This window comes from Epargyreus clarus, unplaced genomic scaffold (assembly GCF_041222505.1).
Source record: "Epargyreus clarus isolate Ecla_fem2 unplaced genomic scaffold, WU_Ecla_fem_2.2 ptg000003l, whole genome shotgun sequence".
Classification (NCBI taxonomy): Eukaryota; Metazoa; Arthropoda; class Insecta; order Lepidoptera; family Hesperiidae; genus Epargyreus; species Epargyreus clarus.
In genome coordinates, this window is record NW_027332211.1 from 16,876,463 (window position 1) to 16,893,542 (window position 17,080).

General features: G+C 41.7%; 2 protein-coding genes across 2 annotated transcripts; one reads left to right on the forward strand and one right to left on the reverse strand.

Annotated features, from left to right (window-relative positions):
• The first annotated feature begins 249 nt into the window (after nucleotides 1-249).
• LOC140755700 (replication termination factor 2) lies at nucleotides 250-2,139 on the forward strand. Its single transcript, XM_073091009.1, has 4 exons — nucleotides 250-464; nucleotides 574-753; nucleotides 852-1,061; nucleotides 1,330-2,139. Exons 1-4 carry the CDS (start codon nucleotides 396-398, stop codon nucleotides 1,864-1,866), a joined length of 996 nt encoding a protein of 331 aa, XP_072947110.1. The 5' UTR covers nucleotides 250-395; the 3' UTR covers nucleotides 1,867-2,139.
• On the reverse strand, nucleotides 2,124-16,938 carry pigeon (gamma-secretase activating protein pigeon). The gene is made up of 14 exons (XM_073091075.1): nucleotides 16,676-16,938; nucleotides 16,179-16,604; nucleotides 15,581-15,720; nucleotides 15,154-15,285; nucleotides 12,596-12,757; nucleotides 12,205-12,382; nucleotides 10,881-11,185; nucleotides 10,024-10,215; nucleotides 8,942-9,142; nucleotides 8,423-8,569; nucleotides 7,479-7,726; nucleotides 6,196-6,410; nucleotides 5,629-5,823; nucleotides 2,124-3,123 (listed from the first exon to the last, which is right to left on the reverse strand). The coding sequence occupies exons 1-14, from the start codon at nucleotides 16,734-16,736 to the stop codon at nucleotides 2,969-2,971; spliced, it is 2,757 nt and encodes a 918-aa protein (XP_072947176.1). The 5' UTR covers nucleotides 16,737-16,938; the 3' UTR covers nucleotides 2,124-2,968.
• Nucleotides 16,939-17,080: the final 142 nt, after the last annotated feature.

Here is a 17,080-nt window from a genome sequence, read left to right on the forward strand (position 1 = left end):
TTTTCATAGTTCTTGTCCCTGTACGCTTTTCAACGATTGTTTTGGGCCGGACGACCTTTGTTACGCCGACTATTTCTTTATCTGTTTTCGTTCTGTGTAATAAATACTTTTTATATTATAAACATTATTTTTTCTTTTGAGTTTTATTGTTTTCTATTTTTAAGACTATTAGCTGTTTTAGCTCAGAAGGGTTGGCAGCACTGACGTTGACAAACGCAAAAGAACGTCAAAGTCAGAAATTCTGCATCAGTCTCTGTCACTGTCGCTGTCAATATTAATAATTTACAAGTATAACACACGGAAAGGAAAAAACAAGGCAAGGGGAATTAAAACAGGTGTAAGGTCGAACTGTGAATAATCTAAACAAATCTATAACAAAAACAAAAAAAACAAACATGGGTTGTGATGGTGGTACTATACCCCGACGAGATGAACTTGTGCGCATGAAAAAGAAGCCTGAGCAAGTAGGTTTTACCACTTCTTACAATATTGAGTTAATAGTAGAGTTTGGGTATATGTTCAAATTATGAATATTGGTGAATTATGTGATTAAAGTTATTATAATTTTTGTAGAAAGACAAAGATGCGGAGCGGTCATTTAAGTGGCGCAACTGCGCGCTGACTCAGCAACCCTTGCAGGAGCCCATCGTGGCTTGCGGCCTGGGACGACTGTACAGCAAGGGGCCCGTGCTCGAGGCCTTGCTGGACAAGGAATCTAAGCCCCCTAGCATTGATCACATCAAAAACATGAAGGTAAACCAAGAGTGCTAAATCCCAAAAAAATATTCTAGATTCAAGAGTCTAAATCAAAAAAATATAATAACAATTGTATGCTAATATTTGTTTTTCAGGATATCAAGGACTTGAAACTCATAAAGAACCCCGCTTTTGTGAAAACTGAGCACACTGATGGTGCAGTGGGTGAGGGCAGTGCACCCTACATCTGTCCCATCAGTGGGCTGGAGATGACTGGCAAGTTCCGCTTTGTGTTCCTCTGGAGCTGTGGCTGTGTGCTTGCTGAGCGGGCATTAAAGGAAGTCCGACAAAATCTTTGCCATATGGTATGTATTTTTAAAGTCTTTAAAGTAAAAATAATGAACTGTATAAACAATGCATAAAAGTAGTTGTATGTTGGCATATTATAAGTAGTTGTACTAGCTTAGAGGTGATATATTAAACTATTTATAACATGTGATGTTTTTTTGTAATGAAATCAAATTCTTGTTAATGGTAATTACTACTACTTATCATAATATTCAAATATTATATTATTATGATAGTGTGATATATTCATTATAATATATCTCATATGTGTCATATGTTTTGCAGTGCCAACAACCATTCACAGACAATGACGTCATTGTTCTCAATGGGACTGAAGATGACATTGAAAAGCTTAAAGAGAAGATGGCTATCCGAGTAGCAAGTAGAAAAAACAAGAAATCTAAAGTAGCAAAAATTGAAATCAAAACAGAAACAGAAATACCATCGACTTCATCAACATCAACTTCATCAACATCATCATCATCATCACCATCGTCCACTGAAGTGAAGTCAGAAAAAGAGGAAGCCAAAGAAACACCTTCTACTTCTGCTGCAGCTGAGAAAAAAGAAATTGATACCATCCCATTGGCGTTGCCCAAATTTAACCCAAACAAACAAGCAAGAGGTCATTTTGGCTCATCAAAACGTGCTTATCCTAAAGGTCTGGAACAGGACCCATCATATAAAAAGACCAAAAAGGACTATAGCATAGCTAAAGATCCTCAAAACAGTGAGGTGTACAAGTCTATATTCACTTCACATAAGAGTGATCAAGACCAACAGAGAGCCCATTGGGTCACATACAATCCATTCTACAATTGACACTACAGCCAATCAATAATAAACAAAAACAGCTTGAATGTGTTTACTCATTGCGAAATTCTTGATAAAACTTATGGTTTCATCATACAGAATTACTAAATCACTGAATAAAAAATACCAGACATCTATAAGAAGAGAAAAGAAACAGTAACAGAAATAAGCACATTCATTGGGTCCACTCATACATCCAAATGGACATCATTTGGATTTAAACATTGAATCATTAACATTAGGATAATTTAAGTTAGGAAATAAAATTTTGGATATTAAAAACACTTTTATTTGACAAAACCTTATAAATAAATATTGCACTAAGATTGCACATTTAAATGGAATGCTGCCAAATTACACACAGTCTGCAAAATATGTAACTATAAACTTAAAGTTACTTTACTTTTGCATAACTAAAATACTTGTCAATTTAATTTTGTGCTCTTTGGTAACCAGTCTCCATAGGTGTCACTTAAAACCTGGAATGTACTATAATTATAGAGAGTAATAATATTATATAATTAATTTAGATTAATACTTTAAACACATAGTCAGATAAAATTAAAATCTATTAATAAATAAGTGATACTATAATGACTATAGTTATAAATGTCAATTTTTCATTATATCATCATCAAACAATTACTGTCCCACTGCTGGGCACGAGTCTCCTCTCATAATGAGAAGGATCAATATCAATATAATCTAGCATTAACTATGTTTAAAAAAAGCTTTTTCAAGAGAATGATTTTGCTAACGGTTACAGTACCTTCCACTTGACTAGAAAGTCATGTCGCAAACCCTTAGGTCAGGACTTTATATGTTGCCAGATGGAATAAAAACAACTGACATAAAACATGTCAAGTACAGGTATCAAACCACCGGGAGAAGAAAGGTTCTCACTCCCAAAGAAGTCACTAACTATTGGCTATACAGGGCTTTTAACGGGAGACCTCATGCTAATGTATGATATTCTCACATATACTGATAAATCCCCCCTTTTTAGGGATCCGTATCCAAAGGGTAAAAACGGAACCATATTTGTATAAATAAATGGATGTTGAATTTGCTATTTATATAGTAGCATAAAAAATTTTGAACCGACTGGATCTTATGCGTATGTTTTATTAGCATCTTGAATAGAAGCTAAAGTTGCCTCTATGATGAGGTTGAAGTCCAGTTCGTTGAGACTCGCTTTAGCCGTGAGGAGATCCAGGAAAGTGTCCAACGGGGAGAGCCGCTCACCCGAGGGCAGGACTGCTAAACCTGAAATATAGACGACTTTATAATAATAACTAGCTGACATCAAAAAAAAGCTTTTATGTTTTTATCATTTTCGCCTACACGATTTCAATTTTCAATCGTTATCACATTGTTTTGTAGTTTGTAGTACAAAAACATAACACAGTGATAACAAATTATTGATACGTATCATATGGTATGTCCTATTATTCCTTACAAACCAATTTTATGGTGTTGATTTGAAATATCGGTTTTGTAAAAAAATCACTTAAATATTTTTTCTCAAATGCTCCCTAAGGAAATAAAATTAAAAAAAATCATTAAATCTTACTCCGCAGAAGAAGGTAGATGTAATAACATTCAAAAAGTGCTCTGTAAAGAATCTATTTTGAATTAAAAAAATTGATTTGATTTGAAGCAACATAACCGTTGCCAATGTCACATAGCAGTCCAATCTTATCGGTTTACCGATGTCCATGTCCGGCAGGAGCCACTTACCAACGGGTGGACTGCTCGTTTGTTGCTTCAATCTTAAGTTAAGATTAAAACGACATCGCAACAATGCGCTACTAAAATGTATGATGGTATATATCCGGTATGACGTCCCACTTCTATCTAAAAAGAACTAGATGGCGCTGTCCCATTTATGGACGTTTCTTGAATCACGCCAACGATGTTACCGCGTAGCTTGTATAAGTAGCGAGAGGACCCTCGTACAATTTGATTACAGATGTCCATATATGGGCGACAGTAACTACTTACTGTTATTTTTGTTTGGCACAGGGTTAATCCCCTGTGCTTTGTTAATTGTGTCTGTGTGTGTGTATTTAATTAGATATATTTAGATTTAAATTTAAATTAAGTTAATTAAATTTAAATCACATTATATTTAGATTAGAGTTGCACAACTATGGATAGTTGACCTTGAGAACAAGTACTATTAATACTATCGATACTATCAATATCACAAATTATACTATTTGCATTTCTTTATTTTCTCGATGAGATTTGTAGTGTTGTGATCAAATAAGAAATGATATCGATCGCATATATTTATAATATGTATTTCGAACAAAGACAAATACAACAAAGCTTACGCCGTAAGAAAAATAAGACAATTTACTGACGTTGATACTGCTAAGCTTGTATATTTTGCGTATTTTCATAATGTTATGTCATATGGCATGTTGCTCTGGCGTAAAGCAGCCGGAATAGATCAAATATTTGTATTACAGAAGGGAGTCATTAGAGCTATTTATAAGATGAGGTCTCGGGAGTCATTGCGTGAAAAATTCAAAGAAATAGGTATACTTACAGTAGCGTCTCAGTATATATATATAGTAATTTAGTTTTTATAAGAAATAATTTAGGTGCGTACCAAAAGTTATATCAAAAATTTATACGTGTAACATCTTGTAATGAAATATTATATTATAAGTATAATTATGTAATATAATAGCATAGTTTATAAATTTGTACAAAAGTTGTTGTGTTTCTTACATTTTGTAAAAAAGAACAGGTCTGTTATCGTGTTACGTTTATGTCGTTACAGCTCCTATAGTAATCATCATGTGTAGCACATCACTACCTGTCCATGAAGTACAGTATTATCTGTGTGACATTTTAACGTAAAAAACACAAAATTACATGGGCGTCGACTTGTCATCCAGAAAATAAAGAAATGGAAATAGTATAACTAATACTATTGATGGGAAGCAATAGTATCGATAAGATAGATCATATTATTTGATAATAAATAACGCTTTCTACAAATAACGCTTTCTTCACTCACATATTACTTGCTTAAACGGTGAAGGAAAACATCGTGAGGAAACCTGCATACCTGAGAGATTTATAAAAAAAAAATCTCAAAGGTATGTGAAGTCTACCAATACGCGCTTGGCTAGAGCGGTGGACTATGGCCTAACCCTTCTCATTCTGAGAGAAGACCCGTGCCCAGCAGTGGGATAGTAATGGGTTGATGATGCTGACACTCACAGCGCCACACTAGGATTCCCTGTGTCGTGGGTGCTATGGACACACACATAGACAAATACCCAAACACCCAGACCCAGAAACAAAAATCTAGATCCGTCATTTAGATGTCATATTACTATCAATAGTAACGAGTGTCGATACTATCGATAGTCTATCGATATTTTAGCAATAGTCGACTATCGATAGGCAACTCTGATTTAGATTTTTTTTTATAATATAAGAGTAGCAGACGAGCATACAGTCCACCTGATGGTAAGTGGCTACTGCCGCCCATGGACATCTGTAATCAACCCCAGATAGGATTAGATATTCCTACCTGGGGTCGGCCACAGATGCGCCGCTACCCTTAAGTACTAAGCTGGAATGCCTCGGAAAAGTCTGTCTCCCTTACCACACCCTTCAAACCGGAACACAGCAGCGCCTAACCCTGCTGTTATTAGGTAGAAACAGGTGTGGCGGTGGTGCCGCCGGAGTCGAACCACAAAGGATTCTTCCACCACCTTCATATAAATATTATAATGCGGCAGTGACCTGTGTCGGCGGCGTGTCGGGGCGGCGCGCGGTCGCGGTCGCCGCTGAGCAGCGCGGCGGCGTGGTGGCGCGCGCGCGGCGCCAGCGCGGCGCGGTGCGGCCACGCGGCCAGCGCGCGCCGCGCCCGCCCCGCGCCCACCAGCTGCGCCAGCCGCAGCTTGCGCGACACCGACCGCCCGCGGGCGTCGTCCGCCGCTGCACACACACGCTGGGTTCAATCCACTAGCCTCGTCCACGATCGTAATCGTTATACAAAACTTGATTTTTTCATCGATCATTCTAAAGCTTGTCAATTGTCACCAACAAATATATACATAATTATTATAGACGCCCATGATCATCTGTAATCAACCCCAGATAGGATTAGATATTCCAACATTTCCAACCTGAGGTCGGCCACAGATGCGCCGCTACCCCTGAGGACTAAGCTAAAACGCCTCGGAAAAGTATGTGTCCCTTACCACACCCTTCAAAACGGAACACAGCAGCGCCTAACACTGCTGTTATTAGGTAGAAATGTGGTTTCAAAGGGTTCTACCACCTTCAAAATGGCATATATAAACTTACTGGCCATGATTGCCTTGAGCACGTCGATCTGCAGCTCGAACACGTTCCGGTGCACGTGTTGCACGAACGCGTGGAAGCGCAGCGTGCGGTAGCCGAGGTACGTGAAGAACGAGCTGAAGCCCTGCGGCAGCGGGAACGCGATGCCCTCCACCGCCATGTAGTACTGCTCCAGGATCTTGAACAGGATCAGCGCGTGTGTCGGCTCCATTTCATCACTGGAACATATGGATGAATCAAACTAGAATGATTTGGCGAATTGAGGTCAAATGCTTAAAGATTTGAAGTTTTAATGAGAAATATAAGTCTATAATTTATTTTCGAGAAACTGAAAAGAACACATGTTGCAAGAATCGAATTTTATAAAACAATGAAAAGTGCAGACATACCGGAAGGGTCTCATTTTTATAAAAATATTTTTTTCTTACATTTATTACAACTTAACCATTACTTTGTTATTAATTAGACTCGACATCTTGAGAATGTCTAGGAACCATATCTCTAAATCCAGCACAAAATCAGTAATCATCTCCTGCTTCAAAAACCAAGCTTAATATTAATTTATAGAGGAAAACCAAAACACTAAAAACAACACACAACACTGAACACTATCACATGAATTTCGTTGTGTAAAAACAAGCAAATAAAAACAATTCCAAATACAATGATGATGAATGAGAAGGGCAGAAACAAATAAAAGCGTACAATAAAACTATTCACCAATTTAAAATAACTGAAACAAAAGCTGACCCAAACATCTAAAAACTCCTGGTGTAGTGCAGCAAACAAAAACAACAAACTGATATAAAACAGCCGATTCCACACATCTAAGTAAAACGAAAACAAAAAGAAATTTGCGTTTAATTCGATACTACTCAAAATGCAATCCAAAGGTGCCACACACATAAGCCATAAACATAGACGAAACCTATAATCCAGTTATGTTTCACTGGACGGTCAAAACGATACATAGTCACATCAATGTGGATTTTTGGTTTAATTTTAGCACTTTAAATTTGTAAATTAATTATGTTGGATTTTTTATGCGAATCAATAAACGCGAATCGCGCCCTTTATAAAATATGTAAGTTGATTTGGACGTCGCTCGGGCAGTCCTCTAATAGGTCAATGACCTCCTATATAAGTATAGGTGAGAACAATACATCTCCTTTTTAGAACGCGAACCAACACGCCCACTTTGAAGCCCAAATATAAGGTGTGCGGTTTCATCGTGTTCACCGTCAAGTGGAACGCTATTACTGGATGTCGGGGGCCAAGCGCTGTACATGTATGCGAAGCCGCGCGGCTGGTGCGGCAACGGCGCGGCGGCGGCGGCGCGCACGGCGGCGCGGCACAGCGCGCGCGCCGCGTCCAGCTGCGCCGCCGCCCAGCGCGTGGCCAGCGCGTGCACGCCCGACTCCAGCCCCTCGCCGCCGCCCGCCCCGCCCGCGCCGCCGCCCGCCCCGCCCGCCGCGCCGCCCGCCGCGCCGCCCGCCGCCTCGCGCATCAGGTGCACGCTCACCGCGCGCAAGTTCTGTCGCACGGAATGTCACTGTAGCTTCAATCGTTTAACACTCATTATACAATTAAACCAGTAACTAATGCCCCAAAACGAACCACTTAGAATCATAAAGTTATGTTAGAACCGATCGTTCTGCATCTGAAAAAACGTCTTCTTTTACTATGAGTTGACGATGTAAGTATTATTCGAATGGAATCCTCTGCGTACGGTATAGTACAATAAGCACTAGAAATATAATGACCCTGGAGAAACATTTTTAGTACAACTTTTGTATTATATTAATAAGTCCAAAATTGGTTATAAAACGTTTATTCACGATCCGACTGGTATAATGTTTGTTAATATATTATATAATTAAAATTGAACGTAAATACCTGTATTAAAAATACTAATATAAGCGACCTATTTATAATTCTATTCTATTCTAATGTAAACAATGGTTTATTAAACTGTGCGAAATAAATAAATTAAATGTTTAGTGGTGTCCATATTTGACTATTATAAGATGAAAGTTTATTTTCAAGACTTGTTACAATAATAATTACAACAAAAACATTATAATAATAATAATTAAAATAATATAAAAAAGAGAATCAAATAATATAACCATTTTTTAAATTAAATATGGTTATATTATTATAAGTAGATAGATAAATGGCTACGTGCAGTCTTATGGGAGATAAGGTGAATAGTTGGTATAATACATACGGCCGCGATGACGTGCTCCTGCTTGCTGGCGGTGCACACGTCGAGCTCGGCGAAGGGCAGCGCGTCGTGCGCGACAAGTGACGCGCGGCGCGGCAGCGGCGCCGCCGTCGGCGACATCGGCGTGCTACACCGCGACAGCGCCTCGGGCTGCACACACGGAACGACCGATGGGAATGTAGTAGCTTTACAGCTATATTCGGTAAGTTCATAGCTTAACGGCTTAATGGCTTAAACGGTTGACGAATGTGTCAGCCATTTAATGGCTGACATGGTTTAACTTGCGCGGAACAATGCCGACATGTGCATTAAGTGGTGCAAAAACACGAAATCAAAGAAGAAAAGTGCGGCGAAATATCGTTTCATTCGTAAATGATCTTAACTACATTTTTTTAAATATTTTTCAAACACGAAAATAGATGGCAGTGACAATTTCAATCGTCAAAACTGGTTACATTTTATGTTAGGAGTGAGTAATGTTTACTAATGTATGCCTGTACGCAACAACATCAGAGTGGTTACCTGGTACGCGGGCAGGCTGAGGCGCAGGCGGTCGAGCACGGCCTGCGGCGCGAGGCGCGGCGGCGGCGCGGCGGCCAGCGCGCGCCACAGCCGCGTCCACGCGTCCTCCGCGAACTGCGCCACGCGCTGCCGCGGCGCCAGCACCACGGCCGCGCCGCGCCACACGCCCGCCAGCCGCACGCACACGCTCGCCGCGCCCGCCTGCACGGACACATACACCTTCTTATATACTTCTTGATTCTATTTTAACTTAAGCGTTACACCGGCTACAGACTCACGCCGAGAAGCCCCAAGAACACCCGAGAAGCGTGAATGTGATCATTTTCGTGCCTTCTTCTTCTTCTTGTTCTCTCTCCGATGGATGTCGTTGTGTGTTATGGGTGTTAAGATTTCTCCTTAGTAACGAAAGTCCTTGTGAAGTAGCGGTTGATATATTGTTGTTTGATATTTTTATATATTTTTATTTGATTTGATTATAGGTCAACCAATATCCACGCCTTTCCACCGTAACGTCCAACCTCCCCGGTGGCATCGCATCGGTTCCATCAGCGGTATATTACCAAGTGACTGGGCTCCTCTGATTTTTCAAAATTATGTGCGTAATAGAAATGAATTATAATTGGCTTAAACGGTGAAGGAAAACATCGTGAGGAAACCTGTATACCTGAGAGATTAAAAAAAAATCTCAAAGGTATGTGAATTCCTCCAATACGCACTCTGCCAGCGCGGTGGACTATGGCCTAATCCGTGTCATACCGAGGGGAGACCCGTGCCCAGCAGTCGGACAACGATGGGTTGATGATGATGATGATGATGATGACACAGTAGAAATATGGAATACCATATTTGTGCTGTGAATATGATTTGACGACCCGCGGCGGAGCGGTCACCATACCGGTCTGACGCGCAGAGGGCCCCGGGTTCGATCGCCGGCCAGCCGGCCACACAAAAATCTAAATAATGAATTAAAGTTTCTGTTTCCGGGTCCGGGTGTTTGTGTATTTGTCTCCGTGTGTCTCCATGGCACCCACGATACAGGGAATCTTAGGGGCTGCGAGCGTAGAGAGCGTATGTTGACTGGCCTTAACGTCGGCGATGCGGAGGTGCAGCGTGTAGGGCAGCATGGCGGCGAGCGGCGCGGCGGCGGCGGGCAGCGCGCGGCGCGCGGCGGCGTGCGCGGCGCCCACCAGGTACTCCTGCTGCACCTTCTGCAGCGCCCCCGCCCCGCCCGCCCCGCCCGCCGCGCTCGGCTGCACGAACTGCCACGACACCAGCTGCGGGGAACACCGCTTGTGTACTAAGTCCAATGGGCATGACATAGATAAGTATAGATATCTCACCGCCTTGTAATTGAAGGAAGACAATAAATGACTGAAACGGCTGACAATTCTGTCAGCCGTTTAATGGCTGTCATGGTGTAACTTACACGGAACAATGCCGACATGCGCAGTTAAGACACGAAATCAAAGAAAAAGTGCGAAGAAATATCGTTTCGTGCGAAGAAATTTCGTAAATGAAGTAAAAACTATTTTTTTTTAATATTTTTCAAACACGAAAATAGATGATAGTGACAATTGCCACAAGGTTACATTTTCTTGTTAGGAGCGAGTAATCTTTACCAATCTATGGGGCATGATGTCAATTTTTGAAAATCCGTTCTATAATGTAGGTAGTACATGTCTACTGATTCCAAAAATCGTATTATTTCGGCAATAAATTCAGTATTAACGAAAATAATAAAATTATTTTATACCGATTTTGAATTCCTTTTTCCCAAACACCTCAATAGTAATTCAACATCAAAAACTTTACAACAATAAAATAATATAGGAATAACGAAAATTTCTTCAATCAATCTCAAAGTTGATTAGCAGACATAAAAACTAAAACTCCGCAAGTGTACATTTTTTTTTAAATCGTATATAAATAGTGTACTGACCTCTTCAGCTAAGTCCGTATTACCTTCGTGCTGTACGAGGTAATGTATTATGGCAAGCTTGTTCTCTACCACCGTGTCGCTCTTGAACGTCGCGGCCAGATCTTTCTCATCCACCTTCATAGTATGCACGTCCAGCGTGTTGAGATCCACCATCGCGTGGGCACCAAAGCCCAGAAGTGGTGCGAGCGTGGGACCGCTCTCGCTGGCCTCCATAGGGATGACGATGTGACAACACGGCTCGTGGTGCGGACTGATGTCTATGAGGTGCGTAAACAGCATGGGAATGCTGACGAGCAGGTGATTATCTGTGAAATGTGTTACAAATTATTGAAGTTAAATAATATCTTCTTCTTAAAGTAATTAAACGTATGGCGCCTTGGCAAACAGCTAAATGTGCCATGCAGCACGGTTGGTGATGTGCCAGCGCCACCGAGTACGCGAAGTGTCTCGCTCCCTGCCGCGCTGCACATACCCGCATAGAGCGTGTAGGAGGGGCGCAGCGCCTTGGCCAGCGGCCAGGGCAGGTCGGGCACCACGCTGTGCAGCACGCAGCCGTGGTGCGCCAGCGTCACCGAGTACGCGAAGTGTCTCGCTCCCTGCCGCGCTGCACATACCCGCATAGAGCGTGTAGGAGGGGCGCAGCGCCTTGGCCAGCGGCCAGGGCAGGTCGGGCACCACGCTGTGCAGCACGCAGCCGTGGTGCGCCAGCGTCACCGAGTACGCGAAGTGTCTCGCTCCCTGCCGCGCTGCACATACCCGCATAGAGCGTGTAGGAGGGGCGCAGCGCCTTGGCCAGCGGCCAGGGCAGGTCGGGCACCACGCTGTGCAGCACGCAGCCGTGGTGCGCCAGCGTCACCGAGTACGCGAAGTGTCTCGCTCCCTGCCGCGCTGCACATACCCGCATAGAGCGTGTAGGAGGGGCGCAGCGCCTTGGCCAGCGGCCAGGGCAGGTCGGGCACCACGCTGTGCAGCACGCAGCCGTGGTGCGCCAGCGTCACCGAGTACGCGAAGTGTCTCGCTCCCTGCCGCGCTGCACATACCCGCATAGAGCGTGTAGGAGGGGCGCAGCGCCTTGGCCAGCGGCCAGGGCAGGTCGGGCACCACGCTGTGCAGCACGCAGCCGTGGTGCGCCAGCGTCACCGAGTACGCGAAGTGTCTCGCTCCCTGCCGCGCTGCACATACCCGCATAGAGCGTGTAGGAGGGGCGCAGCGCCTTGGCCAGCGGCCAGGGCAGGTCGGGCACCACGCTGTGCAGCACGCAGCCGTGGTGCGCCAGCGTCACCGAGTACGCGAAGTGTCTCGCTCCCTGCCGCGCTGCACATACCCGCATAGAGCGTGTAGGAGGGGCGCAGCGCCTTGGCCAGCGGCCAGGGCAGGTCGGGCACCACGCTGTGCAGCACGCAGCCGTGGTGCGCCAGCGTCACCGAGTACGCGAAGTGCACGCCCGAGTCGCGGAGCTCCGCCTCCTCCAACGCCGGCGACCCACTTGAGTCGTCCAATGGCTGAACACAATATTAAACTTAATACTAATATTAATTTTATGACTATGTATAATTTCAAACAACATATTTATATTCTAAAGCATAAAAACGTATTTTTATTACTTTTACGTTACGATCAAATCTTAAAAATGGTGTAGACTTCGTAAGATTAACTCGTATGTCTAATGTAAATTTACGGCCAGTACATTCGTGTATAATATAGGTGGTGCAGACCTTGTAGAGGTAGTGATGGCAGACGCAGAGCAGGCCGCGCTGGTCGCACACGATGTAGAGGTCGAGGCTGCAGTCGTGCACGCGCAGCGGCACCGGGTCGTCCTCGTACGAGCCGCACGCCGCGCCCGTGCCCACGTGCGGCAAGCTCAGCGGAATGTTCAGCTGAAAATGTCCGTCCATTATAAACTTAATACTATTTAAATACTAGCTGACCCCGCAGACGTGTTACCATATATATAAAAAATGTTAAGGGTGAACAACCCTTGTCATTTAGAGGTATGAAAAATAGATAGTAGCCGATTGTCAGACCTACTGAATATGCATATAAAATTTGGTGAAAATCGGTAAATCCGTTTCGGAGGAGTACGGTAGCTAACATTGTGACACGAGAATTTTATATGTAAGATGAAGATAAATAAAACTATATCGACACAGTCCGCTACCATCATGTATAATGATATAGAATTTATACTATGCGGTTTGCATCAACCTTCCTCCAACAGATGATACGACGGTAATCCATGAATTTAAATGAAATTTAAGTAGCAAACGAGAATGCAGCCCACCCAACTGAAAAGTAGTTACCGCTAACGATACGACGAATATTTGAATCCTATCTTAGGTAAGACAAGTACTTAGCTACCCTCATGCTACCCTTTCACAGGGCTGGCGGTAGTGGCTGGATGAGAGCAGCGGAGGACTAAGTGTTGTGGCACACCTTAGGGGAGGCCTATGTCCAGCAGAGGAATAATAAAGGCTGAAATGATGATGATGCTACCCTTTGGAACAAAATTGGAACGGCTCGAGTTATCTGCTCGAACACACCAATAAAATCCAACCACAGATGCTTACTTAAGTAGTAAGTGTACGATACTTTACGGCTGATGACTTTTTACTCGAATACAATATTTTTACAACGACATTTTTTTGGAAATAAGTAACATTAATAATTTAAGAGGCTGATTCTATCAAGCAGTATGTATTGAATAATATAGTACGATGGTGAGGTCAACGGGAATCGCAGGTGAACTCATAGAATATGCCATAATGTTTATGGGTTAGCGTAGGCACTTACTTGTTCTTAAGCATCGCAGAATACATTACCAAGTGTAATTCGGAGTTGAGGAAAATAACTATTTGTTAAACATTTTTGAAGAAAATTTAATTTGAAAGTTTTTTTTTAAGTTTCAAGGTAAGATAAAGTTAATGTTAACAAGTTGTTAAAGTTAAGTAATTTTGGTGCCTACAGTTTAAAGTAGTGACTTCTTTTTAAAATAACATAGTAGTTACGTCACAACTATTCTACCTATTATACCTATTAACAATTTGATTTATATAGGTAAAATTGCGTTCCAGTCTAAGGGACTGTCAACTTCCAAGGCAGATGCAGTTAATAATGCAGGCGAATAAGATTCTCAAGACGCCAAAAGCCAAGTGATGTACTCAAGTCCACTCGTGACTTTTTAGGGAGTGACAAAGTTCAGAATAAAAGTTCTTTTCTTGCCATTTAAGTCAATCCTTCTAATAATGTACGTATGTATAGGAAATCGCTGGCTATCCAGCAAAAACGCTATTGTTTTTGACGCAGCTTAAGATTATCTTAATAATAATTCCATATTTAATGAACTGGAATCATATATCAAAGTCACGTTGAGCTAGCTAACTGATGGATACTCCTTCCAAATAAATAATGCAAACGACAGAATATTTAATAAATGTATTCCCCGTCTATCGTGAATCTTTACTATTCGGAACGCGTAACGGTAAGATGTAAAAATATTATTCGTAGATGTAAAGGTGAAACTACTTTGTACTTTTTGAAGTTATACGGATTTTTTACTAGCAAACCAATACAATCGACCACATAAGGTTGACTAGTAAATGTCGGTTGTGCCGAAAAAAGTATTTTTAGGTATGATATGATACGTATACCTTAATTTCTGAGTTATTGATATGGATTTTCATGACCCACATGAAGATATAATTAAAATTAATAATTTAAAATGGAGCAGAAAGAGTTATGATGCGATCCATTAGCAAATATACCCAGTTCGCTCTCGGCTCAGGCCCTCTTATGACGTAACTACACCGTACACATCATATTGTTAGGATATAAATTGTAAAAATATCAGGTGTCAAGTTGACGCACTGCGTCCTCAAGCCGTAGCAGATATTCGAAGCATTCAATAAAAGTCTTCCTAAATTGTATACTATATAAACAAAAAGCAGTGATAGCCTAATAGTTAAGAATCTCGGCTTCTCGATCGAGGGGTCCGAGGTTCAAATTCTAGGCACTCACCTCTGATTTTTCAAAGTTATGTGCGTATTAGAAATTAATTATCAATTGGTAAACGGTGAAGGAAAACATCGTGCGGAAACCAGCATACCTGAGATTTATAAAAAAAAATCTCAAAGATATGTGAAGTCTACCAATACGCACTTGGCCAGCGCTGTGGACTATGGCCTAATCCTTCTCATTATGAGAGGAGACCTGTGCGCAGCAGTGGGACAGTTAATGGGTTGTTGTTAATGATAACAAATAAGTTGACAAAGTATACCACGGTCTCGTGAGGCAAGTCAGCGTGGAACTGCAGCGCGGACAGTGTGGGGGACACCTCGCACGGCGACTTCACCTCCTCGCCCTCCGCGAAGCTCTGCGACGGCGCTCGGTAGTGGATGTAGAACAACACCTAAACCACATCACATATCTCTAAGTGTTTTATATATGTGTCATGCAAAGGGTTCAGTTTGATTTCATCAGTCAGACATGTAAGTTGTATATAGGTACTACTCCAGATCTGCACAGATTTTGGGTTAAGATTGTAAAAGATATTTATTTTTCCTCTATATATTTACAAGACGTAGTTTTGAACAGGATACGGAATTTAATTTTGAAAATAACAAATAACACATTGGTAAATTCTTGTGGGCACAATATAATTAATTGTTCCATGGATTACAGAAAAAGTACAAAATAATTACTACCTGATTGACACAATCCCACTGCGCCCAAGAGAACACCTTGACTATGGTTTCAGGCTCAGGGTATATCCCATCGAAGCCCCACTTCTCGGTGCCATCTTCACATTCATTCAAAAACATTGGAGTTCGATATATCTTGATATCTGTGGAATTCATATTTAATAAAGTCAAGTTTTTACGCATCTAACTGGACATGGACATTTGTAATCAAGCCCATATAAAACTAAGTCCTAATTAAGTTCAGCCGCGGATTTATTTCATAGTATAGTCCGCGCCAAACTGCTAGTCCGCTCTGAATATAGGAATGAATTGCATCGACATAGCAAATTGTACGACTACAACTGCTCAGAACAACTTCAGAGCGGACTAGCAGTTTAGCAATAACTATACTAAAGATTAACTTAGAAGGCCTCAGATACACTTAACACAGATTTGTTACAGTTTAATCTTACACTTCCTCCAATATCAATTACTACAGATATAGAATGTGTAATAGCATGATGGATTTTCAGTTAGATCTTAAAAAATATATACACATTACAATGGGTGATTCACGAGTATGTTGTCCTACATCTAGTTATGATGTAAATATTAAACTTACACTCTAAATGCTTGAAAATGATGAACCGATCATTTCTTATTCCAGGGCTATATTTATTGCTTTTGCCATACACATATTGGACCATAATTTGCTTTGTGGAGCCCTCCTCCACTTCTTCCGGACCGGTCACTCTCTCTGGTAGAATCGATATTAAATACGGACAATACATAGCCTCCTTATCGTCGGCTTCGTCACTTGGTAGGACTTTCACCACATATACCAACAGACTGTGTGTTGAATTCACTGACGCCTGGATTATGTTCTTCTTCTCGTCGAAGGTGAAGAGCGTCGTCAGTGTCTTCGTCTTGTTCGTGTATACACCTATGTGCATAACCTCCTTTCCCTCGTCTCCGTTGGACACCCAAGTAAAGAGTTGCGAGCCGTCTTGCTCCTGCCCAATTAAGCGCCATTCTCTCGCCGTTACCTCTGCGAACAAAATTCAGAGTCAGTTCAAGCTTTCACACAGTAGTGAATCAACAAAACAAATTTAAACGAACCACTTTCATCCTGCGCTTGTAGAACACCGCAAAGCTTGACCGCCAGGTTTTGCACAGACATTTTTCTATTATTTACCAGTTGAACCTGTTCCTCACATAATATTAAATATATAACGATATTGATAACTTATCAATATATAAATAAGACACCTTCCTTGTATTGACTTTTCTTGTTCAATTTTCTATCAGCTGGCGCCCAGCTGTAGTTTGATGTGAATATAGCATTTACAGGTAATACCAACATGCAGAAAGTAATTACGCTGCCAAGCTATGAAATAATGGCGCTAGTAGGCCAAATTGACCAATCACAATCAAGATTCTTATGATCCATTATACGAAATAAAAATACATGCTTTATATAACATAATAATATCATATGTACATTTTTAACTGGACGCTCTTTTT

Coding starts and splice junctions, on each gene's coding strand:
- LOC140755700 (XM_073091009.1), top strand. CDS start 396: ATGGGTTGTGATGGTGGTACTATACCCCGACGAGATGAACTTGTGCGC. Junction 754..851: donor ATCACATCAAAAACATGAAG/GTAAACCAAGAG, acceptor TTTGTTTTTCAG/GATATCAAGGACTTGAAACT. Junction 1,062..1,329: donor GACAAAATCTTTGCCATATG/GTATGTATTTTT, acceptor TATGTTTTGCAG/TGCCAACAACCATTCACAGA.
- pigeon (XM_073091075.1), bottom strand. CDS start 16,736: ATGTCTGTGCAAAACCTGGCGGTCAAGCTTTGCGGTGTTCTACAAGCG. Junction 16,605..16,675: donor ACAAGCGCAGGATGAAAGTG/GTTCGTTTAAAT, acceptor TTTTGTTCGCAG/AGGTAACGGCGAGAGAATGG. Junction 12,758..15,153: donor ACTTGCCTCACGAGACCGTG/GTATACTTTGTC, acceptor GGACATTTTCAG/CTGAACATTCCGCTGAGCTT.